Below are 27,660 nucleotides of genomic sequence, written 5' to 3'. Positions count from 1 at the left end.
TTTTCTGGCCAGTCCAGGATGCCAGCCACATGCAACATCTACTCCAGCTGGTCAAGGCAGCTACCACATGCAGCAAGTGCATTGCAGTCCTAAACCGGCCAAAGCAAGAGATTGATCCAGCATGGGAGGTGGGGGCACCAGTCCTTCCCATGAGGCCAAACCTGCACCGGTCATGTAGCCTATGACTCAAGGCCAGATGAGTTTTATATCTCTGAGTTATACCTTCAAGAGATCATGACTTTGGAACATTTTTCTTTGGCAAGGCAGAAGTGATTTTTGTCCTGTTTTTTGTTTAGTTTAAGTGGGTTTGGTTTTTGGGTTGTATATTCACTGCTACCTCTCTTTCTTTTGGAATCAGAAAACTGATGACTTCTAACTCTAATTCTAATTTCTAATCAATAAAGAAGTTGTGTTTGAGCATCAACATTAAAGAAAATGTATTAACTGATGTTTTATTTAGTAAGAGGTTAACTTGTTAAGATTAGTAGCCTTAGTTTTTTCAAAGGACTAGGCATTTTTGGTGTCCAACTTGAGATACATAATGGGTAACAAGCAGCTATACTATGAAAATCAAGTCCCTTAAATCGCCTCAAGGCAAGTGCACAAAAGATAGGTGCCTCAAATAACTGCTCATTCTTAAAAATGTAGGCCTATGAACCTGACATTTAAATTAAACATATACTGCCCTTGTAGTTCTGCCACCACTAAGTTAGTAGGGCAATAATTTCTGAATAGGTTAGACAAGTTGATCATATATGCCAGTGTATCCCAGCCTTTTTAGGCAGCCAATACAATTATTTTCTGTTCCATTCATGCATTCATTTAAACCAGCTCTAACTTGCAAGGAAATTTGTCTTCCAAGGCCCAATTTACAGTAGTGAGGGTGGGGTTTGGAATAAGCCCAGACTCCATTTTGAGCTCGATTACAACTGAGTAGGAGTCAAGCAAGGTGACAACAGAATTCAGCATGAAGACTCAACATAGAGTGGAAGTCTTGAATCACAGAAGCATAGTGATGACCCAATACTGCATATGCTTCAGTGACTGAATTAAACCAAGGGATCTGGTTGTCAGCATCTGACCCACTTAACTGCAGAGTTACTGGATGTTCCCAAAGCACATGGACAGAATTAATCCATTTCACATAATTCGTCCAGCTATTGAAGAATTAAAAACATCTATACAACTGACTGATGATAGTACTTTTAGATGAGAGAGACTAAGTTTTTTTCTTCATTGGAAAGCAAGTTAAAATAACAGATGAGAATTGACCAGGAGTATGCAATATAAGGATAAACCATGTAAATATCTAAAGAGGGATGATGATGAAAAGACGGTTAGCCTGTTTTTGCCTGGCTCCTGGAATATGGTGCTATCACTGTCTGTTGTCATATATTTATCCAGAAATGTACCCAGATACTGCAGTATGTTTATTTTTATTAAGGCATCTATATTTAATGTTAGCAAGTAGTGAGATTTCTCTTTGTGTGTTTACTTTCTAATGGCTATTTGAAATCTGATAGGTCATAACCTCTGTGTGTGTGTGTGTGTGTGTGTGTGTGTTACAGTGTTGTGAATAGCACAGAAAGATTCAATGATTCTAACAAAGTATGTGAAAATAATCTGAAGATGTTCATGTGTGCGAGCGCTAATGTCTGTGGATTTTAAAATGTGCCTAAGAAAGAACTTCAGATTAAAGGACTGGAATCATACTGTAATCAAAGAGTTTGTTGTCACCTTGATTCTAGGCTTATACATTTGAGTGGACCCAGTTAAGGCCCATAATTTTTTCCATAACTTTTACATAGTTCCCAGATATTTATATAGTTGTATAAGCTTTGTAATTTTAATAAAACATATGAAAGCAGAGAACCTCAAACTTGTCAGCTTGAGAATTGGTATTCTACTTGGGCTTTGATGCAAATTGCTTTTTATGCTGTGAGTTTGTATGAACATGCATGGGATATAACATTTCATGAAGGAATGCAGAAACAGCCACACCAGACAAGAGGAGTGGTTCATCTATGCAAACTCAGTGTCAAATTCATCTGGCCCTGGAGGCTGTAGAAATGGCGCAGAGCCAGTCCACAGGCTGTATTGAGCCCACAAAGCCTCCCCCACCTTCCCGCACATGCTGGATTCAGCACATGCAGCACCTACTCCTGACTGACTGGCATAGGCACTGAATGCAGTGCATGTCTCAGACCAGCCAGCTCAGGTGCCTCATGTAGCACAGTCTTGGAACAGCTAGAGCAGGTGCTGTCCCAGGCGCTGCATATGGGGCTGGGCTGGCACGTGCCACATGCGGTGTGTGGGTCAACTCTGAGACCCAGGAGCAGCACTGGGGACCAGAAGACGGAACTTTACAGGTAGGATCCAGTGTATAGGCTATCTTTGGTGCCCCTAATCAGTGCCACTAATCTATATATATTTATTTTAGCCAGTGAACAGTCACAACTTCCACTGACATCAGATGGGTGCCTGAACTGAGCAGGGAACAGGAGAGAGCAATGAATTCTAATTCAGCAGGAGAGAGGAATGAATTCTAATTAACAGAATGAAAGCGGAAAAATCCATTAAAGGAATTACAGCCAGAGACACCACCTGACTAACATAGATATTGCCTACAAGCAGAGAGTGTATCATTAGCTTTTAGCAGGAAGGCTTAGGGTAATAAATAACCATATTTCTTTCTCTTGCATATGTTGGTACTAGCACAGTTCAGTACTGATTTTATATAGTGGATTCTGCTTTATAGAATTGGTGGTTAATAGAATCAGCCACTTATTTCAATCAATATAGGAAAACCAAAACCATTTGTATATTATTACATGTAAAAATCACTTACATTAGAATCATAATTTTTGGTTTTTGGAATCATTTGCTTGGAGAAGCCCGAGGATTTTGCAGTTTTGTGAGGAGCCCTCTGCAGGCTGGCAGAGTCCCAGCCTGCAGGAGCCTGGGAGGGAGCGGGAGGAGGGTGGTCAGGCAGGGGTGCCGTGTGTATGTATTGTACGTACACATGTCCCCAGGCAGCCTGGAGAGCAGCTCCCACAGGTTAGTGTGGGAGAGGGCAAATTGGGCTCCCGCAGGGAGTTGGACAGGGCTGGGGCCCCAGCGGGGAGTGGGATAGGGCCGTGGGCAGCTCATCTGGGGGACAGGGGACAGGCTCCCTGCCAGCACGCCCCCTGCATACACAACTTTTGAGGGACGCAACTTCACGCCGCTGCCCTCATTGCCTGCTCCACCCCCACCCCACCCCACACAGATCTGGGGCACACGGATGCCCCTCCAGGAGTGCACACCATGGCGGGGAGCTGGCCCCACCCCCTTGCCCAAGCGTGCAGTGGGCAGTAGCAGGTGGGGAGCTGGACTCAGCTCCACTGCAGCAGCTGCTGCCTCCTGCTGGGGAAAGGAGGCTGCAGACCCAGGTCCTTGGCCCCATAGCTCTGGCAACTGGGGCCCCCTCCAGGAGGACTGGGGGTCAGGGGGGCTGTGGGTGGGGGGGCAAGGGGCACCAGCAGTGGTTTGGCCCTAACAAAAATCTTCCAATTCAATCCGTTCATGTGTCCTTTACCAGTAATCAAGATGAATCTGCTTGTGTATACATTTTAGATACAACAGGATGATTCAGAGCATCACAAGATATTGTGAATGTGTTAAGCAGTCTGCCTGGCACTTACAGGAGTGGATATTTTTATTAGAAGTCTTGATATGTCAGAGCATGACACAGAAAAAAGAAGGAAAAAATATTTATAGGAGCCAGTTACATTTTAAGGGTCTTATTCTGTTCCCACAAAGTCAATGAAGAAATATAACTTCAGGAGGAACACGATTTGGGCCTAAGTATCCTTTCAGAGAGAACGCTGAATATTTTGTAGTCATTAAAAACAGACCTGCAGACTTCTTATGGAAATTTACAAGCTCAGAGCAAAAAAATTGCTGTTCTTCATCCAAAATTACTGTAGCATTTTAATGAGCATTTTAAAATATATTTTGCATTGATGTAGCAATTCCCACATGAGGTTCTTAGAGTACTTTATACATATTGAGTGAAGCATCACCATGCACCTGGAGGTCAGAACTGTTACTTCCCATTTTACAGATAAGGAAAACAATTTTTCAGAAAATATAAGGCCTTTCATTTTAGAATTGTCCACATATTATATTACTCAAATATAAGACGAGGTTTGCCCTCCAGTCAGCATGGGAAGAAAGCCTTTTGTTGTAGATTTGCATATTGGCAAACCATCCTATTAAATACATTTGCTATCATTAAACCGCTGCTAGAAGCAGGATGTGCTTAGTCATGGAAACTAACTGTGAAGTTGATTGAATCTAGCATATGCTGAGTATGCCCATAAAACACATGGCCCATATTGGGCAAACACACTAATGGGAACCTGCCACAAGGCTACGTTACATATAGCCCATCTGAATAAGTTTAAGTGCCCACAGTACTTAGTCTCCCTCAGCACCAACTCTTTTTCAGGCTTGTGAACCACTACATCAAATACATTTTGACTTCCTCTTCACTCCCACAGCTGAACAGTGCTTTTCTCGCCATTTCCAGTTATTTCTGTTCTTCATAAGCATTAAATGTCTTGTAAACATTACCAAGCTTCTGTGTAACTGAGAGGCTCTGTCACCCCCCTCTCTCAGCCTGTTGCGTGTGATTAGTGTGGTTGGGCCGCCTGTGGGGTGGAGACGGACCAAGCAGCCCTACGCCTCATCTGAAATACATTTTTGGAAGGTCCCAGAATTTGTAACAAGAACCCCTGGTTCCACTTGCAAGTCGAGGGCTCATTAGCACATGGCTCCTTTATGGTGAGTATCTGGAGTACATGCACAAACCAAGCAGTGCTGGACTCTGGGGTCACCATGGCTTGAAGTGCTGTTGACTCTCTTGGGGCCCAGCCCAATGAACTATATGATGTCTTAAGTCTTTTGGCTCTGGATTCATATCATGCCTAGCTTTTACTATGTGTAAGTAGGTACAGAAGTGGTGTTCAGAAGTATATTTATGGAGTACCTGTGCTGAAATTTGCAGGGTTGGGGCTACAGCTAGACCCACAGCAGTCCCCTGTTCCCCTCTGCAGTTTCTGCCCTCTTCTTTGTCTCTTCCCTCCCCCCACTGTCACATGCGCTCACTTCCATGGTGTGCTTGCGGAGGGAACAGAGCCTGAGCAGGGTCTGACGGTAAGAGGGGAGGGGGGTCAACAAGGCTTCAGGGGAAAGGAGTTGGGAGGGGCAGAGGGCAAGGGGGCCACCTGACTTCCCTCCAGCCACTATTTTCCTTGCAGTAGGAGGGGGATGAATTCAAGACACAACTCCAATAATTAGATTCTCCACCTGGTAAATTATAACCAATGTATACATTTTCCATATAGAGAATCTAATTATTGGGGTGTCATATATTCTGGGTTATCTTGTATTCAAATAAATATGGTATTTCTTAACTGTTGGATGTGCAGCTGGTCCTGATTTCTAAGGCACTGAACAGTCACAGCTTCTACCAACATTAGATAGGGTTGTCTGCATTGGGCACATCTGGAAATCTAGCCTCAAGTTTTTTTGAATTGGGTAGTAGCAGGCACCCCTGAAAATGTTGTGACTTGCCAAAGCCGACAGAGGAAGCTTCTGGCAGAATCAAAAATAGACTAAGTATTTTCCAACTGACAGCATCATGTTTTCTCCCAAACCCATAGGGCTTTCTGTCTGGGATCAGCATATTTTTTTGCTAATAAAGAATTATTTTGGTAAGCACATTAGAAATGCATTTATCTACAAGTGTTAGTTCTTTTTACCATCATCTAATGTACCATAATCTTCTGGTTTTGGTCTACAGGTGATATATGCCCTGAACACTAAAAATGATGAGCATGAGGACAGCATACAGGCTCTTAAAGAAACACATGAAGAAGAGATTAAGCACATCCATGCTGAGACAAAGGAAACAATCCTCCAGTATAAAAGCAAAATGGGAGAAGAACAGGTGCTACGAAAGCGTATTCAGACCCTGGAAGATATGCTGGGGCAACACCAGATGCTAAAGGAGGAAGCCTCAGCAAAATTTATCATGTGCAAGAAGCAGGTGGCAGAGCGGGAGCTGAGAACAGAGGGAAAACAGCCTGAGCTGATCAGTTCCCTTTCCAGGGAGCTGTTAGATATGAAGACAGACTTTGAAAACAAGCTTCAGCATTTAAACCAGGAGTCTGAGAGCCTAGTAAATGACTGCAAAACATTTGAGAGAGAGAACTTGGATACAAAGGAGAGTTTAGATGATAAACACCATGTGGAGATGCAGGTTGTACTTAATGAAATGGAAAACCTCAAGAGTGAGAATCAAAAGATAATTGAAGAATATGCTGAGAAAACCAGCAAATTACAAGCTTTTTATGAGAAAGAAAAAGACACTTTGAAAAAGGCCATGCAGCAAGCAGTGGCAGATATACAGAAGCAGTGCCAGCAAAGAGAAATGGAGCAAAGGAAAATCAATGAAGCCCAAGAGGCTGTTTTGTTGCAGCAAGTAAAGAAGCTGGAGGCTGACCTAGAGGCGAAAAGTCAGAAAATAAATGAGCTGAAGAAACATTCCCAGAAGCTGAAGGAGAAGAGACAGGTAGAATGTGAGACCCTAGTCTAGTTGTCTACGAAGTAGTATGTTGCTAAGTCTTTACATTTCTGGTTTATAGGATTTTTTTTAAATATCACCTGGAGTCAAATGCTTTGTAAGCACTAAAGTTTAACAGAATTCAGAAGACAAGGGCTGCATCCAGACGAGCTCAGCCGTGCACTATGTGGTGCCACAGACACGTCTACGGTGCCACATACTGCATGTTCAGTTGTTTTCCATGCTTGCAGTGCAGAGGATTTTTGACCCCTCGATATCGAGGGGTCAAAAAACCAACAGAGAAAAAGCGGAGCAGTGCACATAGGTAAAGTGCACGCTGCTCAGAAGCAGAGCCAGGCCTGCTGAAGTTGTGCTGCTGCTGCCAGCCAGGCTCCATGCATCAGAATCGCCACTGCTGCCACCCCGGGAGGCTCCCGGGATCCTAGGTAAGGCTGCTGGGGCTAGCTCAGTACTGGCCCTGGCCTCCCTACCTCTCCTGGGGTAGCTTGTCATGCTCCGGAGCACACGTGGCATGGGCTTTCTTTGGGGACAACTAGCAGTGGCGCAAGGTGCACTGCTGCTAGTTGTCCCTGGGGAATCAAATGTCCACACTATGTTGGATTTGGCCGAGGGGGAGAAACCTAGTGACAGTAAGCTGTAAGAGAGAGAGGGAGAGTTTCATAGACAGTTAAGAATCTATTAGGGAAACGTCTGAACAGCAGATTTACCTCTGTATAGAGAGGAACTTGTCTGTTCACTGACTGAGTGTGTAGAGTTGTCTCCTTCTCTCCTGCACCAAAAGAAGATAGTAAATAGGCAGTAGTGCTGTCAAGTATAGATAAGGACCACTCATGAAGGAGAATGGTGGATAGGGGCTATTGCTTTGGCAGCTTTCTACCCTGTGGCCATTAGCAGCCCATCCTGTGTAATTAGAGTAGAGAGACCTGCCAACAAAATAACAAGTTGGAAATCATGTGCTCAAGGTTGTGTGTTTCTATAACAATGGCTTTAAATTATATGGCATAGTATAAATGATGGGACCTCAAAAATCCCTATATAGTAATAATAGGCCAGATCACCACCTCAGTGGATACAGGTGCTCAGAGGGAAGACACCTATATGCAGAGCTCCTTGCAGAAATTCCATCGTATTGTTGTGTGGTTGGGCACGGTTTGCCTCCTATCAAGGCCCAGAAACCTCACAGGTTGCTGGGGTCTGTGGGAGACCAAGGCAAGTCACCATATGCTCCATTCCTCCAGTGGAGTGCAGTTCTGGACCCTGCTGCTCTCACTCCTGCTCTACCTGATAATACCATGATGACTGAGCTGTACATCTGTGGGTTTCTCCTTTAAAGGGGATCTCTGCTGAGGAAGGAGCTCTGTGGAAAAGACAAGACCGCATCAGGCTTGTGAATTCATCTCTTTGTGAATTTGTCTTCTGCTCTTGTGGAACCACATCCAGCTGACTCCCTCTCCTACCAGTCAAGGCAGAGGTCTGACTATCAAGGTCTGCACCTTGGATAGCAGCAGTGGCAAGCCCTGGACTGGTTGCATCAGAGGCAGCACCTTGCATCCCCCTAATTGGTGCCCAGGTCTGTTGCTCCAGTCATCCATCCCTTGTTTGGCTGCTGAATTAGAGGGCTTCCATACCCTCTGGGAAAGCATGAGCCAGGGTCATGGAGGAGCTTTATGCCTTGCACTAAGGAGAGATTTTCAGACCTTGCTGAAAACAGCAAGGAGCTTAGGCAGGTGATTAAGCAGTTAGCATATCTAGAAAGGGGTATGCATGGATCCTGGTGACCAAGAGCAGCTCAGCTGCAATGTCCTTCCTCCATAAACCTTTAACAGAGAACCTATTGCAAGGAAATGTGGCACAGACCTTGGCCTTATTTTAAAGAAGGCTAAAAGCCACAGCTCAGCTTGTGGGTACAAAATAGCAGCCTGGTGAATGTCTTACAGAGAGAGAAATATCAGGGCTATAACATTTAAATACAGATTAAAGACTTCTATAGTCCAGTGGTACTCAGTTTATCCAGCCTTCTGGGCCAGAGGATTGATGTGGGACTAGTCCACAGGCCAGATCCAATGCACAGGGTTGGTTTGTAGGCTGAATCTAGCATTGCTGCAAATGTAGGAGCAATTAATGCTGCTACCACCCCCTCACTGCCAAATTTCCAGACCGGTGGGGAGCCCTACAAGCCAGATGACATGGCTTTGTGGGCCAGAGATTGAGCACCATTGAGGTTAAATGTGTGTGTAAGTATCTTGGTGACCTGGAAACATCCTGAGTTAGCTAATCTGGAAAAGGTACAATTTCATTGTAAGTAGAAGACCTGCACTTCCTACACACTGAGCCCCAGCCAGTAGGAATGATGATTAGATGGTGATTATAAATTTAAAAGGTAAAATGAAAAGGATAGACTTCTCATGCTGATGTTGCATGTGTATGCATTGTACCATGGGTCATGCCTATTACCATATAAATATCTTACAACTATGAATATTTTATGTATTGCTAGAAACTGATTAAAATGCAAGAAAAAGCTATGTTTCTGGAGTACCATGAATAATTAAAAACCTATAAATTAATAGGGACTTGAAGTACTGAGGCAGTTTCAGCTCTTGAGCAATTATTTTCTGATTTCAACATTAGTTAGATTATTTAGGGCTAAAGCTGAAATTATATCAGGAAAATTTGTTCGGGGGGACAGATCCTCAATGGTATGAATTTGTGTCAGACCTTTGAAGCTATAAAGTGATGCTGATTTTCACCAGTTGAGAATCTTTCCCTGGCTATTAAAGAGGCCTGAGAGTCCAAGGTAAATACAGGGGGAGAGAACACAATTTCACAAAATGTAATTTCTCTACTTTTTAATGTTGAAAATATTTATTTTCAGATAAAAGCTGCCCCATCATCAGCTTTTTCTGAAGTCACATTTAGTATTCTGGCTTTTCAGAGATATATCAAATATGATAGGCTGGAAAGCAGAAGCATTTCTACAATCTCTCATCATTAGTAAATACTGCCAAGGAAAGCTATTAAAATGCATGGAAAATAAAAAGACTAATGTTTAATCATGATGAATTTTCTATTCCCCCCCCACCAGTATATGACAAATGCTTTAATATCTTTCAGTGAAAACCATCATAATAGTGCAAAATTATTTTTATTTTGGAGACAGAAAGTGCATGTGATGACAAACAGAAGGTGGTTTAAATACAGTTTTAGTCTCTTCAACCCATTATTGAAAAGGTTTCAGAGTCTGACAGAGGTAGAACTAACTAGTTTACCTATAACTAGTTAATTATGGGTCTAAGAGGACTGTTGGTTATTTATATAAGGGTAAGAACAACAAATAAGGTGAATAAACAGGAAGCTGGGCTTTACCACAGGTAACTGCATCTGCCCACTCTAACTCCATGGTAAGTAAAACCTAAACTGAGAAAGCTTTGCCCTCAGTGAGAATGGGATGAATTATTGTGGTTTGGCTTACTGTAAAGTAAGAGCAGACATAAAGGCTTTTTTTTGTTGTTGTTTAAAATACCGCAGTACTCTATGTGGTGTCTCTAGTGGGTGCTATGAGTACCTTACTACCTCCTTTGGTCGGGGTGCCCCCCAACTCTCCTGCCATGACTTGGTGTTACCTGATGAAGGAGGGGTTCAGTGGTGTCTCTCTTCCTGGGTGACCCAATGACGGGGGTACTCACAACTATGCCATGGTGTTCCTTGGGGCTCCGCCTTCCCTACATCCTGTCCACTCGCCAACCACTTAGATGTTCCTCTTTCTGCTCCGCCAATCCCTGTAAGACCCCCCCGTCTTTGTCATGGGGGTCTGGTGTCAGCTTCAGACAACCGTCGGGTCACCTAGATGTCAGCGCATCTGGAGCCGCAGCTCCTGATCCCCAAGTACTGCTCTCCTTGGTGTTTTGGCGTCCTTCCCTCCCTTCCGAGGGAGAGGGGCACTCCTAAGCTCTGAGATTGTGGAGCTGGGGATTGTCCATCCCCAGCCTGAAGTCTGACACTGCCCTGCCCTGTCCTGCCTTTGTAGCAGAGCAGTGTCTGACAGGCTGCTATTGCCAGCCTCTGGAGCCGCCAGTGCTGCCTGTCTGTCATGCTCTCTGCTGGTTCTTTCTCCCCTTTGCCCCTTCTGGCTTCCGGCAGGGCTTTTAAACTTCCCATGGTTGCTTCCTTAGCTGCCGCAATTAGCCTGGCACTGCCCCACCTCATGAGCAGCTGTTTAAAGAGCCGGCATAACGCTGGCTCGTGCGGCTGTGGCCTCAGCTTCGGCTCCAGTCACGCACCTGGCGGTAGGTCTACCAGGGCCCAGGGGGTCTGTTTATCCACCCTGGGCTCCCTGATGTCTCCTGTCACTTTCTAATAGTACCCTTGCATCTTGATTCGTCGCATTTTGACACAGGCCTCTAATGAGAGGTTTGTGTGTCTGTACATGAGCAGGTTCCTGGTCTTCTACAGGTGTTGGTTGTAGCCGTGTTGGTCTAAGGACATAGGCAGACAAGGTTTCATAGTTTCGTAGTTTCTAGGGTCGGAAGGGACCTGAGCAGATCATCTAGTCCGACCCCCTGCCATGGCAGGAAAGAATACTGGGGTCAAATGACCCCAGCAAGATGTTCATCTAACCTCCTCTTAAACACCCCCAGGGTAGAAGCCTGCACCACTTCTCTTGGAAGCTGGTTCCAGACCCTAGCCACCCTGACTGTGAAGTAGCGCCTCCTGATATCTAACCTAAACCTGCCCTCTACCAGCTTGTGACCATTATTCCTGGTCACTCCTGGCGGTGCTCAGGGAAACAGTGACTCCCCTAATGCCTGCTGATCCCCCCTGACTAGTTTATAACAGGCCACAATAGGTTCTTTGAGTAAATGTGATATCTTTTTTTAGAACAGCTAAATAGTTGAAAAAAATGTTTTTGGCAGACTTTTAGGCACAAACACCCTTCTTTAGGCATAGGGAGAGTCTGCTGTTGCTGATGGTGTTCTGTTGTGGGGTGTAATTATTGTGGAAATGGTGGAGATATGTTGGAAGATTTTACATTTCTTGTTCCAGCAAATCTTTCTTTTACATTTCTTGTTTGGAACCATTAAGTGTGCTTTGGGCCATAGGAAATTTGCTTCTGGTACTAAGATTGGCAAGGTTCAGTGCTTGTTTAAAGGCTGGGATGGGTAGTTCTGGGAAGATCTCTTTAAGAACTGGTCTTCTAGTATGGATTGTAATTGTCTGAGAATTTTCCGTATAGGTTCTAAGGAAGGATGGTATGTCATAACTAATAGTGTGCAATTTGTGGGGAATCTTCTTTTGTACTGCAGCAGTTCTTCACGTGGTATCCTGGTAGCTCTTTCAAAAGTGTGTTCAATCTCTCTGGAGGAGTGTCCTTGTTGAGTGACACCCTACCTCACAACATCCCACAACAGAACCATCACCATTCCTGGATCTTATACCTGCACCTCCAGAAATGTAATATATCTCATCCAGTGCACTAAATGTGCTGATGAAAAACATGTAGGAGAAATAAAACAACCGTGTACCAAAATGAACGCACACCAAAAATCTTTCGAAGACAAAAGTACCCAATGACCTGTGGTGCACACTTCTCACAAGAGAACTACTCTCGTTCCAATTTCTCAGTTGTAATCCTGAAAGGGAATATACAAAACACCTTTTGTAGATGAGCCTACAAACTTCACTTCATAAATATACTGGATACAAAAAATCAAGGACTAAATATAGACATTGAATTTATGGCACATTATAACCTGTCTTCCATCCAATAACCCTAGGTAACATCTACATTTTACCAGCTACATTCTATCACCAGAGCAACATTTTCCTTTCCCCCTTCCCACCACCTACCTGTCTCACACCTATTGTCTCCCATGGCTTCTGATCCTTATTGCCATGCATTTGTATTTTCACAGACCTGCATTTTGCACATTGGCTTCTATTTCATCCAGGAGAACACAAAACAACAGCAGATTCTCCCTCTTCCTGAAGACTTGGAAAGAACAATTTTTCCAACTATTTATTTGGTCTGATAAAGATAACACATTTTCCCAAAGCACTTTTTCTGCCAGTGGTCTTCCACAGTGAATTCCTGAAGCAGATGAATTGGTTGAAGTGGACCACTGGGGTCTCCTGCTGCTTGGACAGGTGCCAAACAACGCTGCTTCTCTGGTTAGGATTTTGAACTGTCACCAATTTGAGGAGTCTGAACACTTTCCTCTGCATCCCTTTGGCATATGAGCAGTAACACAGGGTGGTCAGTTGTCTTTGCCTCCCACGGGCAGGTTTCTCTGGGGCAGTGTGGTTGGCTTCTTTACCACTCTCTGTGTCACCGCTCTGGGCTACTTGCCAGTCCATGTCTCTGTATTCCTTCTGCAGGTCCTTGTGCAAGATCCTGTGTGCTGTCACTGGGGAGAAAGTCCATGAGCAACACCATATCTCTTGTCCTCACCACCTCCTGTATCTTGTGTTGGTTTGCTAGGGCCATCGCGTCTTCTTTCTGTAGTTCATACATGGTGGTCCTTATGCTTATGCATGGTAGGATGTGCACTCCGCCACTCTGGATTTGGGGATCTGAACCCGACTCCCTTTTGATTGGTTGAGGGCAAAGACATTACAGCAGAGTACCTTTGGAACCATAGCAAGCTATGCCACAAAAATACTGTACATTAAAACTCTGTATTTTTTATTATTAAATTTTATAGATTTCATAGATTATAGAGTTGGAAGGGACCCAGTGGATCATCGTGTCCAACCCCCTGCCCTGGACAGGAAAGAGGACTGAGGTCAGACAACCCCAGCTAGGTGATTATCAAGCCTCCTCTTCAAGACCTCCAAGTTAGGTGATAGAACCACCTCTCTTGGAAGCCCATTCCAGACTCTGGCCACCCTTATTATAAAAAATTTCTTCCTAATGTCTAACCTAAATCTGCTCTCCACTAGTTTGCACCCATTATTCCTAGTTACTCCCTGGGGTGCTCTGGTAAACAGTGCATCCCCAATTCTCTGCCGTCCTCCCCTGATAAATTTATAGGCAGCTACAAGGTCACCCCTCAGCCGTCTTTTGTATAGGCTGAAGAATTCCAGATCTCTCAACCTCTCCTCGTAGGGTCTTTCACAGAGACCACTAATCATGTGAGTGGCCCTCCTCTGAACCCTCTTCAGATCCTCCGTGTCCCTCTTGAAGTGTGGCTCCCAAAATTGGACACAGTACTCCAACTGCGGCCTGACTAATGCTGCATAGAGGGGGAGCATCACCTCCCTTGATCTGTTGGTCATGCATCTGCTAATACATGACAGGGTGTGATTGACTTTGTTGATGGCCTTGTTACACTGCTGGTTCATGTTCATCTTGGAGTCAACTATGACTCCAAGATCTCTCTCAGCCTCTGAGTTGCTGAGGAGGACATCCCCCAACCTGTAGGTGTACTGGGGGTCCCAGATGAACTACATTTGTCTTTGTTGGATTGCATCCTATTATGTTCCACTCATTGATCTAACCTGTCCAGGTCAGCCTGTATCTGCTCACTGCTCACTTTGCCCCATAATTTGGTATCATCTGCAAACCTGGAGAGGGTGCTCACCACAGCCTCATCCAAATCGCTGATGAAGATATTAAACAATACCAGCCCAAGGACCAAACCCTGTGGGACCCCACTTCCCACCTTCTTCTAGACTGGGAATGACCCGTCAACCACCGCAGTCTGGGTGTGGTCCCTAAGCCAGTTAGCCACCCACCTGCCTGTGTAGGCATCCACTCCACAGCCCGTTAGCTTCCCTATGAGAATAGGGTGTGAAACTGTGTCGAAGGCCTTCCTGAAATCTATGTAGATGAACTTGGCCTCAGCTCTTGTGTCAAGGCAGTGTGTGACCTGGTCATAAAAGGCTATAAGTTTTGTCAGGCAGGATCTACCTGTGACACACCATCGTTTCCTCTGCTGGATCTTCACAAATATGCTCTTTGATTTTTTTTCTAGTATTTTCCCAGGGATAGAGGTAAGCCTAAAGTTACCCGGCTCCTCTCTTCTCCCCTTCTTAAAAATGGACACCATGTTGGCCTTTTTCCAGTCCTCAGGGACCTGGCCGGAGCACCATGAGAGCTCAAACAGCTGGGCCAGTGGTGCAGCAATGACACTGGCCATTTCCTTCAGCACCTGTGGATGGAGGTCATCCGGGCTGGCTGACTTGTACCCATCCAGCCCTTCCAGGTGCTCTTTAACTAAGTCAGCACAAACCTTTGGTGGTCTGCTGCCTTTTGGACATCTGTCTGTGCTCAAGGTGGGGGGGATTGTCTTGGTCAGTATTAAGGAATACTGAAGCGAAGAACTCATTGAAGAGCTTTGCCTTTTTCTCTGCGTCAACCACCAACTGACATTGATTTATCCTGCAGGGGCCCTATGCTACTCTGCGTTTTCTTTTTTTTCGCTGTGTATCTGTTGAAGGACTTTATATTGTCCTTAATTGTTGTAGCCAGCCTAAGCTCCAGTCCTGCCTTGGCCAGACTGTAAAATTAATGTTTATTTATTACTTAAGTAAAATCAATGTTTACTTATTACTTAAGTAAAAGTAATGTTTACTTATTAGTTATTAGATTAAATTATTGTAAATTTATTACTATTTATTATTATTTTGAATCTGTATTGCCAATCTATATTTTCTGTCTTTGAATGGCAACTTTGGTTACTTACCACTTTTTAATGGTGGTACCTATCTTTAGGAGTTAAAAAAACCCCCATACATAGGCATAACAGAGAAATCACATGTATTTCAGGACTTGGAGATACAGCTCAGGGAATCAAAACAAGATATTCTGGAGTCAAAGACTACAATGAAAAAACTGGAGGAAGAGCTACCTGTTGCCAAAGATAAGCTAATACTACAGGAGAATGAAATACTGAGGAAAGCAGGTAAGAAGTTCATTAATATCTCTCTCTCAAACATTTCCCTTTTTGTGTCATTTACACTGAAAATTCCAAATGAAACATGTTTGAAATGTAAATCTTGCTACCACAGAAGGAATGGAAACTCCAGTGAATGCCCAGTGCAGAGCTGCTAATCCAGGAGATGAACTGAGAGACCAGATAGTGCAGCTCCAACAAAAGACTTCCACCAAAGAGAGCCAAGGTGGCAAGAAAGACAGTGAAGATACAAAGATGCCAAACCAGGTATTTGCTCCCCTCTTTTTTATGGCATGGGACTCTAAATTGAAATCAGTGGGAGGTTTTCTTTTGACTTCACTGGAGTTTGGATCAAACCTGTAGGAATCATTCCTGCAAAACACTGAGTACATTGCAGCAAAAGCACTTGAGCACATGCTTTACTGCTTACTTCAAACACATGGGTGGCTCTGGGGACTTCAGTTGAAGGTCGGGTAGATTTGCACCTTATAAATTAACCAAAGTAGATATGTAGTACAATTTTTTATGAAACATGCTGCAAGTTTCTTCCACTGAAATTGGGCTGAAATGCTGATTAACATAAAAAGGGTAAACAGTCTATTTTATTTAGAATCTTAACCAAAAGTAGCCTAGCTCCAAAATAAGAGCTGTTAGCTATTAATGCTAACTAATTAGCCATATTAAGAACTCCTTTATCATAATGTGTCCTGTTAATTAGCCGACCCAAACACAATTTCTTATTATCTGTTAGCTCCCTTCATGGATCAGTTTACTTGGATGTTGGAAAAATATACCTGTTATCATAGACATAACAGGGGACAAAATAAATTCTTTCTATTTCCATGGATGAGGGACTGTCCTTGGGAAGATCCCTAGCTTCAGAAGCAATTTGCAGTGTGAACAGTGTGAAGAAGCTTAACTGTAAGAGATATAAGAGTCCTGGATCAGTCCATTAAAATTTACAAAAGTAAAAACCAAAGTTTTCCCATGGAATTTACCCTGTTGGACAGGAAATCCTTTACAACACAGACTCCAGGATTTTACCTTGATTTTGTTCATTTATAAGGCTAATGTGTTTTATAGTCTGAGGACCCTGCAACTACCATGAAAGACGATATGAAGCAGTGGCAAAAAGAAGAATTTTGCAAAATCAAATGTCAGTCAGATGAGGAGAAAATGCGTTTGAAGGAGCAGCTGGTGAAGGGGTTGGAAGACCTTGTGAAAAAACACACACTGGAAATCAAGTCAGTACAAGCTTCCATGGAAGCTGAAAAAAAAACATTGCAGAAGGTAGGTATGTTCTTCAATTAACACATAGTCTGATTCATTTGTATTTAATCTCATTGGTCATGGTAGCATCATTTGAATTATCATTATTGGAGGTACTATGAGTTACCGGAAAATGCAAAGATTTTATTGCTATGTTTTTAAAACATGAGTTGAGCTGGTGTATCTCTATAAAAAGCTTCACAGACATGAAGGTGAATTTATCCTTGGTATGTCAACTGAGTACTTAGCAGCACTTAAGCTTGGAAGCCTGAATATGATATTGGGGTGATTAATATAAATCTGTCCCAAGAAATAATGTATGGTGGTTGTACATTCCACTCGGCTTTATATTTTTATGGATCTCTGCTCTTCAGAGTTCAAATATGTTGATCCAATAAATGCTTATACACTTTATAAATGTACGGCCCAATCCTGAAAAGTTCTGAAATCTTTTTGAAGGGCAACAGAATTTGAGGGCATTTGTAACACCTCATAGATTTAGGTCCAGAGTGCAAGTATTGGTGGTCTGGTGAGAAAGTCAAAATTGTGAATAAATAAGTTGAAATAAATAGATTGATGCTAATGCATTTTGGAAGAACAGATTGAGATTCAAAATGGTATTGATTAATTGGAGAAATGGTCTGAAATCAATAAAATTAAATTTAGTTAAGACAAGAGCAAAGCGCTACACTTAGGAAGGAAAAATCAAATGTACTGATACAAAATAGGGGACATATGACTAGGCAGTCGCATTGCAGAAAAGCATGTGAAAGTTATAGTGGTCACAATACAAATACAGCTCAACAGCGTGGTGCTGTTGTAAGAAAGGCAAATATTCTGGGATGTATTAGCAGGAGTGTTGCATGCAGAACATTAGAGATAATTACTGTGCTTCATTCAGCTGGAGGACAGTGTCCAATTTCAGGCACCATCCTTTACAACGATATAGACAAATTGGAGAAATTCTAGGGGAGAGCAACGGATGAGAAACTTCAAAGCAAGGGGATGGACTAGATGACCTCATGATGTTCTTTTCTGTCCTACATTTCTGTGGTTCAGAACGATCTTTTATAAAAGTAGTGAGTATGACAGCACAACATTGTATCTCATCAGTCAGTACCCATGCACTCTACCGATATTCTTGCAACCTGTTGTGGAGCGACAATGTGACCTAGGGGACAGAGCTGGGTGTGAGCAGACAATTATTTTAAGTGCTCCCACTTATTCTCTCAGGATACAGGACATACAAATTACGGCAGAGTAGAAGAAGGCAGCATCTTATTGTACATCAGCTGCCTTGTGGAAACTGCTTGTGTGCACCCACATAACCTGTGGTAAGTGGAATGTAAAATAAAGGTAATTCACTTCACTGAGGGCTCAGCTACTGTAGCTAGCTTCTACTTATCACAGGGTGAGAGCATGCATGTGGGCAGTTACTGTGAAGCAGGTGACATGCGATAAATCCTCACCCTCCTTTACCCTGGCATAAGTTGTTTGTATATCCATCCTCTTAGTGACCTTGGACAAGTCACTTCACTCTTTGAGCATGCCTATACTGCCTCTGTGCCACACAGGAACACCACTCTGGAGCACACACCACCTACTTGGTGCCTGTCCACATGCCTCAAATCTTGGAAATGAAACAATGCATCTTAGAGTGTTTCTTTCTTTTTCAATTTTAGGAGCTTCAGCAACAGTTAGAGGAACTAAGAAAGAAATCTGAGAATGAAATAAAGCAGCTGCAGAGAGAGAAAGAAGCCCTAAGTGGGAAACTTCAAGATTCCTCTCTTGAGGTATGCTGGGTATAATTCTACCCTGATGTTAAAAGGAATCTGAATTCTGATAAGAATTCATAACGAGATTCATAATGTTGGCTGTAACTAACATCCAAGGGAATATGGAATGAACATACCAAGAAATACGAGAAATGGTTGTTTTTAAATGTCTGTAAAGACTTAAAATCCTTTTTGTTTTGTCTGAGATTCATACAGTACTGTATCTTTTATTTTTTGATAGCTGTTTGGTGAGAAATATAACTCAACCAGGACTAGACTGTGCCTTGAATTGTGGGTTCCTGGCAGAGGGTAAATAAGACTTAGAACCTTCCTTACACATCTAGATGCGTTTCCCAGATCTTTGCTCCAGGCTTCTGGAAACAGTGACATAGAGAGGCTTTGGTAGAGGTGGGACAAAATCTTGAGGCAGGCCCTTTTGAGAGGGGGACCCACTTTGCCGTGGTGGATGCTTTGTGGGGAATGACCCTCCTGGGGTGCAAAAATCTGATGGTAGGGATAAGGAAAGCTGCTTGCTTATTCTTTGAAGCAAAGGGGTCAAGAGAGCAAAGGAATGGAATGGAGAGTAGGGTTTCTGTTCACTGACTAGGGTAGCTGAGCCAGCATGGAACAGGCAGTAACATACTGCATTTACAACTTACCACCACTCTCAGAGTAAGAAAGAAGAAGAAAATTGTGACCTAGAGGTGTATCTGTGACACAGTGAGCACACCCACATGAGACGCTTAATGCACAGTAGACTAATTCTACTGTGCAGTAGTGCAACATGACAAAAGCTGTGCTAATGCACAGTAGAATTAATCTACTGCACACTAAGCATCATGAAAAGACCATGCACTGGCACTACTGTGCAGTAGCGCCAGTTACTGTGCATTTAGTTAATACTTCATATTAGAGGTACTAAACTTAATGCACCATAACAACGGCCTATTAATGCATGTGTAGATGTGCACAGTGGCTCCTGGTTTCTACACATGTGTGGCTTCTACACATCTTCTCACTCAGGGTTGCACTTAAAGGCACAGTTTAAATGTAATACTTTTTAAATGTATAATTGTGTAGTTACAATAGAGTCAACTGGAAGATAAATGTCTGAGGTGCATCGGAACCCTGCTTATTCCTTGGTAGCAGCAGTTATGTATAATCAATGGGCTAAATAATATTCATTTGCCAAGTGAGTACATTAGCCAAAATATGAATCCAATGGAGTATAATGGGTAGAGAAGCTATGATTGTGGATAATTAGTTAAAATAAAAGCAGAATGCCATGGTATAAAAAGTGCTTATTTATCCAGGTAAGTACTTCAACTTTAAAAATGCTGACAATTTTGAAGACTGATTTGCATGGCCCTGATATGCATTTTTGCCCTTTCCTAAAGTGTTCCTTTTATGTTGCCCAAATCTCTTAGGAAAATTTCACTTGTTTCAAAACCTTCCAGAGTATATCTTTTTTATAGTATGCTGTGAAATTTTTACATGTGAATATTTTTAACATTTTTTTCTCCTGAGAAGGTTATGAACAAGCTATCAGAGAACAAAAAATTATTTGTTTTCATGACATTACCAATTAAATCCATACAATGGTGAAAAGAACTGATGATAATAAGTACCATATTTATTTGTTTATCTAAAGGTTTTCATAGATTTCATAGATTTTATAGACATCAGGGCTGGAAGAGACCTCGGAAGATCATCGAGTCCAGCCCCCCGCCCAAAGGGCAGGAAGTCAGCTGGGGTCATAGGATCCCAGCAAGATAAGCATCCAATTTGCTCTTGAAGGTGTTCAATGTAGGTGCTTGAACCACCTCTAATGGCAGGCTGTTCCAGACCTTGGGGGCTTGGACAGTAAAGAAGTTCTTTCTTATGTCCAGCCTGAAATGGTCTTGCAGTAGTTTCTTAATGCATTTGGTACCTTTTCCAGAATAATCAATGAACTTATAGCCATCAGTTTTATAGGTTTGTAAAGATAAGCAAATGTTGGTTCAGTGATGGAAGTTTTTGACTTCTTGTTCTTCTCTCCTGGTAATCTAGGTTTCAAGACTGCAAGAATTCATCAGTCAAAATCAGGATATACCCAAATTTTCAGAATGTCTTCAAACTTACTCCAGAAAGATTCACAATGAGCAGGAAGAACTAGATAGCCTACACAGTGAAGCTACTGAGGTGCAGGTAGCCGCTATAATTTTAAGTTGAAAATTAGACTTTTCTTTACTCTGTCTCCTTAATCACCTAATCACTTCTCACCAATTTTTTTCCAACTAATAGGCTGGATCAGTGAGAACATTAATGGTAACACATCTACAGCAGGTGAAACAATAGTGCTTCTACAACTGATATTTATATACACATATTTGTAAAATCACTCCTTGATTTATTATAATTCGGTATACAAAGACACAGAAATATGGCTAAAAGGCTTTTTTTTTTCCATTTTTCCACATTAGATATGTATATTTCAATATCAAAAAGTAGTACTGTAGGCTTTTTACTCATTTCCCAGAAACCTTGAACATAAGCATATCCTGAACCTTTTCTAGTTCTTTTAGTTTATCAGTTGCTTCAGTTCATCTCTATATGCCACTGGGTGCATATACACATGCAGTTAATGCACCTGAATTTACCGCATAGTAAATTTGGACACATTAGACTCCTGTGCACCCAGGTCAGGAGCGAATTGAGCCCAACAGGAGCAGGCTTATCTAGGGCTGCTCCTGCCCTGCTCTGCCCCCATGCACCAGCCAGGGGGAGCTCCAGCCTTCCCCAGGTGCCAGCCTCAGGTTGGTAGGGGACACTGGGGATAACTCTGGCAGGGGGCACAGGGGTCAGGACTTGGGGCAAGGGGGTGGGGGAGCTGTCCCTGGTTCTGGGGGCAGCTGCCAGCCCCATGGTCAGCTGCATCCGATGCTTCTGGGAGGAGTGCATGTGGGTCTGAGCCACCAGCTGGGGAGATGGGGCCTGTGGTGCCTGTAATGTACCTGTTCTTCCTTCCTGTGGGAGATGTGATGTCCACCAGAAACTGTGATCACAGTGGCAGTGGAGCCCAGAACTTCCTCTTGGTGTGTGTCCTGCAGCTAAGGGGGAGGCACTGGAGTGCAGGGCAGCAGGGACCATGCAGCAGGCCTAGGACTGGGAACTACCCTCACATTGCTGAGTGGCCGATCCCATCCCTAGCTGGGCTGTTCAGGCCTGTGTTCCTCTGCAGTACTTGGTATAACAGCAGAATGCAGCCAGGCCTGTCAGCAGCTGTGCCTGGCTCCAGGACTCCAGTGGAGCAGGGGGTCCACTCTTGCATGCCTCTGGGCCTGCCACCCCCTGTGTAGTTACCATGCTGGTGCACTCAGTGTACCTGTGGAGCTCTTGGCAAGTGCCCAGCCACTACGTCCATGTGCCTGTCTGCTCCTTGCTTTCTGTCTGGGAGCATGCAGTTCAGGTCGTATAGGAGTTCAGGTCTTTGACAGAAGAGAGCATATAACCTGGGTCTCCTGACTCACCCACCCCTGCCCCAGCCCTGGCACAATCTGTGGGCAAGGCAAGAGCCCCCAAGGGGACACTTGCCTGCCTGTACACTAATGCCAGGAGCCTGGGCAACAAGCAGGAGGAGCTCATCCTCCTGCTCATTGCAAAGAATTATGACATCATTGGGATAACGGAGACCTGGTGGGACTCCACCCATGACTGGACCACGGGTATAGAGGGCTATACCCTGTACAGGAGGGATCGTGTTGACAAAAGGGGCGGGGGTGTAGCTCTCTATGTGAAGGAAAGCTACATGTCCTTGCAAGCTGATGTTGGCGACCAGCATGGACAGCTAGAGACCCTCTGGGTAAAAATTCGTGGGGAATACGGCACAGGGGACACAACGGTGGGAGTCTACTACAGACCTCCCACTCAAAGTCCTGAGCTTGACCAGGAGTTCGCCTGGGAACTGACTGAGGCCGCTTGCTCCAGGACCTTGGTTGTCATGGGTGACTTCAATTACCCGGACATCTCATGGGAAGATCACTCGGCAAAATCTGAGCTGGCGCAAAGCTTTCTCTTGTGCGTGGATGACCTCTACCTGACTCAAGAAGTCTATGGGCCAACGAGAGGCAAAGCGCTGCTCGACCTGGTACTGGCTACGGGGGACGACCTAATTGGTGACCTAGTGATTGATGGGAAGCTGGGTGACAGCGACCACGAGCTGATTACCTTCACCATCCGCCATAAAGCTGGCAAGTCAGTCAGCAACACGGAAGTCCTTGACTTCAGAAAAGCCGACTTTGACAAGCTCAAGAGGCTTGTCAGTCAGGCCCTTAGGGACCATGACCCCAGGGAGATGGGAGTTCAAGAAGAGTGGTTGCTTCTCAAGGAAGCGATCCCAATGCACAAGCTAAATCTATTTCAACACGGAGGAAAGGCAGCAAGAAGGCACAGCAGCCCTCCTGGCTCTCCAGGGACCTAGCGGACCTCCTACGGCTAAAAAGGAAAGCCTACAAAGGATGGAGGATGGGATTCACCTCCAAGGAGGATTATTCTGCACTGGGTCCTGCAGGGAGCAAACCAGGAAAGCCAAAGCTGCAACTGAACTCCAACTAGCTTCAAGCATCAAGGACAACAAAAAGTCCTTTTTCAGATATGTGGGGAGCCAGAGGAAAAGCAAGGGCAACGTTGGACCCCTGCTAAACCAGATGGGGCAACTGACAACTGACGCCCAGGAAAAAGCCAACCTATTAAATAGGTACTTTGCGTCAATCTTTCATTAGTCCCATGGGACGCCCATGCCTGCTACGGGACAGGGAGATCCGGGTGATGGGGATCCCCTACCATCCATAAATGCTGAACTCGTGAAGGAACACCTTGAGAAGCAGGATAGCTTCAAGTCACCCGGCCCTGACAATCTGCACCCCAGGGTACTCAAGGAGCTGGCGAGCGACATAGCCCAGCCCCTGGCACGGATCTTTGAAAACTCCTGACACTCTGGTGTAGTGCCCGAAGACTGGAAGAAGGCCAATGTGGTGCCGATCTTCAAGAAAGGGAGGAGAGTGGATCCGGCTAACTACAGGCCCATTAGCCTGACTTCTATCCTGGGGAAGATCTTAGAAAAGTTTATTAAGGAGGCCATCCTTGATGGACTGGCCCAGGCTAACATCCTAAGAGATAGCCAGCATGGGTTTGTTGCGGGTAGGTCTTGTTTGACCAATCTCATTTCCTTCTACGACCAGGTGACCTATCACCTGGACGAGGGAGAAGAGATTGATGTCATATATGTTGACTTCAAAAAAGCTTTTGATCTGGTATCCCATGATCACCTCTTGGCCAAACTGGCCAGTTGTGGCCTTGGCTCCACCACGATCCACTGGCTGGGAAATTGGCTCCGTGGTCGGACCCAGAGGGTTGTAATTGATGGCAGTCACTCATCGTGGTGCCCTGTGACCAGTGGGGTCCCTCAAGGCTCTGTCCTTGGACCCATACTGTTCAACATCTTCATTAATGATGTGGACATTGGAGTCAGGAGTGGACTGGCCAAGTTCACCGATGACACCAAACTTTGGGGCAAAGCATCCACGCCAGAAGATAGGTGGGTGTTCCAGGCTGACCTGGACAAGCTCAGCAAATGGGCAGACAAGAACCTGATGGTGTTTAACCCCGAAAAATGCAAGGTTCTCCACCTTGGGAGGAAAAACCTGCAGCATCCTTATAGGCTCGGCAGTGCTACGTTGGATAGCACTACAGAAGAAAGAGACTTGGGGGTCATCATTGACCACAAGATGAACATGAGCCTGCAATGCGATGCTGCAGCTAATAAAGTGACCAAAATGCTGGGTTGCATCCATAGATGCTTCTCGAGCAAATCCCGGGACGTCATTCTCCCCTTGTACTTGGCCTTGGTGAGGCTGCAGCTGCAGTACTGCGTCCATTTTTGGGCTCCACAATTCAAAAATGATATGGAGAAGCTTGAGAGAGTCCAGAGGAGAGCCACACGCATGATCAGAGGTCAGGAAAACAGATCTTACAATGATAGGCTGAGAGACATGGGACTCTTTAGCCTGGAAATGCGTAGGCTCAGGGGTGATCTGATGGCCACCTATAAGTTTATCAGGGGTGACCACCAGGATCTGGGGGAACGTTTGTTCACCAGAGCACCCCAAGGGATGACGAGGTCAAACGGTCACAAACTCCTGCAAGACCGTTTCAGGCTGGACATAAGGAAGAATTTCTTTACTGTCCGAGTCCCCAAGGTCTGGAACAGCCTGCCATTGGAGGTGGTTCAAGCACCTACATTGAACACCTTCAAGAGTAAATTGGATGCTTATCTTGCTGGGATCCTATGACCCCAGCTGGACTCAATGATCTCCCGAGGTCCCTTCCAGCCCTGATGTCTATGAAACTCTATGACTCCCAGTCCTCTATTTTAATCAAGAGATCATTGTAATCCTGAGAGCACCTGGAATCTCATTCACCATAGTTCTGTACATCATTTGTGTGTAAGTAATGTTTATAAATATGTAACACCATTCCAAATCTGAATGGGGTGAAAGGAGACATGAAATCCATCTACCAGGGGAAGACAGAAGGAGGAAGAAGAATTGTGTGTATTCTCTGCAAGCTACTTGTCTGAACTCTTGATTAGTTGGCACTATTGCCCATAACAGCAGTTTAGCCCGCTTCAAATATTGTCCTTTCATGCAGCCATAAATATTCACAGCCAAGAGACCATCACACACTGTATGCACAGTGTTGTGTTTTGCTAAGGGTAAGATTCCCAGCTGGGGACATTGAAATGGCTCGGCCTTGAGCTTCCGCCTGGAAGGTTAGGCAATGTGCTGTTACTAATCCAGTTCTAACCTGGATACAGTTTCAGAGCTAAAAATAGTTTCCTTGGCTACATACGGCCTGCTTTTGACTGCAGATCTCAGCTGTGATGATATTTCACTCTTCCTCTGAATCTCACTTAGCCTTCCTGTCTATAAACTGGGGTTTTAGCAGCAATGTCTTTCACAGTTACCACAGTAATGGGAGCCTTATGATTACCTTAGACACTAGGCTTCTATTTGCATCCATCTAATCCATCCTAAAAAGGCATTGCTAATCCACCCATGCCTTAATAGACAGAGAGTTCCACATCTGTAGCAAGAGAAGGATAATGTAACTCAAAATCTGCCATATAAAACGGGAAAGATAATTTTGCTTTTAGGAGCTAACCTAAATAGCCCATTCACGTCACAATGATTGATAGCCTGCTTCACTTCAAAACGGCCAGATTTGGAGTCAGGATTCCCTCCCCCCAGTCACATTGACCAGATCCCTGCTTGACTCTTCTTTGTTTTTTTGTTTTTTGTTTTTTCCCCTCTGTACTGCAAGGTCTGATTCTTTTTTTAAGATTATCTGAGCAAATTTTAACCTCACAAATTCCTACCACTGCAGTGGTAAAACATTTACATCCCTTTTATCCCTAGGGTCTTCTATAGCTGTGGTTTGTGAGAGGAATTGGAGTGAACACCCTTATATCCAGCCACTATGTCCATGTATTTATGGACCCTTTTGAAAAAATTAATGCCTGGAAATGCAGGGGACTGACCTTGATAGCTTGGGAAGCCCTTTCCAATCCCATGTTCTACATTCACTTGAATGTTAGAATTAGCTTTAAAAATCAACCTATTCTTCCAGTATTCTGTTATTAGAAATTTTTAAGTGCAAATTAGACAAACATTTGTCTAGGATGGTTTAGTTAGGGATGACCCTGCTTAGACTAAGAGGAGGCAAAATGGATGACTAAAGAGTTCCTATATATGAGTGAATAAAGATAAAACCTCTTAGGTTTTATGCAAGATTTTATATACTCTAATACATAATCTTCTGTATTGCGTTGGACAATTTATTTCAATCATTATCCTGTGTTTTTTTAAGAAGAGAGTGAGAGGCCAAAATCAGCTATTGTTAGGGCAGGTACAAGCTTCCCCTCAAAATTTGAAAAGAATTCAGCAGGACATAGAAAAAAAATACTGCTGCCTTTGGTAGGCACTGTGGAAAAGCAATTTGCTGTACCTTTAGGACTGCTAGGACAGCTTTGGTGGATAGAGGATATGAACCGCTTTATTAGAACTACAATAAACAGTCCACTCTAGTGGTTTCATTTTGTGTAACAGCAGGAAAAGGGTATAAAATACAAAGGCATATAATCTGTTTCTTCTGGTAGTTCTGTTAATGTTAAATAAAACTGGTCAGCTTAGATCCTCAACTCATTGACTTAAATGGCTATATCATTTTAAACCAGCTGAGAAGTTGGCTAGGTATTTTGAAACAGGGAGATACTACAAAAGGTTTGAAGATAGCAAAATGATCTGTGGAGAGGGCATATCCTAATTAATCTTGAAAGCACTCTCGTTCTTTGAATGACAAGAAAAATGCAGCTTTGATAGGATACAGCTTTTGGTTCTGCACCATTTCCTTATTATAAATAATAGTGTTTTGTGAAGGAAGAGCTTGAATCAACTGTTTTAATCCTATGATTGGTATGTCTGTTGTATTTATATAATTCCTGCTTCTCACTTTATTTGGACAAAATACAATGTTTGAAATAGGAAATCCCTTTCTCTCCACTTTTCTTTCCCTGCATGATCTTTTGAGACCCTGTTGATTTACGGATCAGTCTGTTTCTAGTCAGTGTGATCTTCCACTTACTGTCAGCAGTGGTTGCAACCATTAATTTCCCCCCAGGAGAGTCTGATAGCTTCCTCACCTGGGGAGCCCAGTTGGAACTCAAACGCTCCTCTTGATTTTTTTCATAAATATTTTATTCACAAGATGAAGAGGCTTCCTCTTTTGTTTTCTTTTTTCTTTTTACGGGAAACCTGATTCTCTGACATTTTGTGTTTGTATTATCTTTTGTTGCTTATTCTCAAGTGTTATTTGAGCTCAAAAAAGAAATGCACTCAGGAGTACATTAATGTTAGTGTGCATTATGCCAACAGATACAGGAGAGATCATATACCATTGACTACTGGTATATTATTTTGAAAGCTTGCTTTATTAAGAATTGCAATACCTAAAATGTTAGGAAGTGCTTTCTTTCCAATACACATGATGAAATGGC

At 43.7% G+C, this 27,660-nt stretch overlaps 1 protein-coding gene across 4 annotated transcripts in view; it reads left to right on the top strand.

The window, feature by feature from the left end:
- FAM184B (family with sequence similarity 184 member B) overlaps window positions 1-27,660 on the top strand; it is a 90,657-nt gene that overhangs the window by 31,219 nt on the left and 31,778 nt on the right. For 2 of the 4 annotated variants that reach the window (XM_090035667.1, XM_090035665.1), the window contains exons 2-7: window positions 5,849-6,619; window positions 15,399-15,534; window positions 15,641-15,792; window positions 16,609-16,815; window positions 18,477-18,587; window positions 20,619-20,756. In XM_090035667.1, the coding sequence (XP_089891793.1) occupies window positions 5,849-6,619; window positions 15,399-15,534; window positions 15,641-15,792; window positions 16,609-16,815; window positions 18,477-18,587; window positions 20,619-20,756 (1,515 nt within the window). The remainder of the gene's footprint in view (window positions 1-5,848; window positions 6,620-15,398; window positions 15,535-15,640; window positions 15,793-16,608; window positions 16,816-18,476; window positions 18,588-20,618; window positions 20,757-27,660) is intronic. The other 2 variants (XM_090035666.1, XM_090035669.1) reach the window with 2 other exon arrangements.

This window comes from Crocodylus siamensis, chromosome 2 (genome assembly GCF_052110815.1).
Source record: "Crocodylus siamensis isolate JL-2025a chromosome 2, ASM5211081v1, whole genome shotgun sequence".
Taxonomy (NCBI): Eukaryota; Metazoa; Chordata; order Crocodylia; family Crocodylidae; genus Crocodylus; species Crocodylus siamensis.
This window is presented reverse-complemented; position numbering and strand designations above follow the sequence as displayed.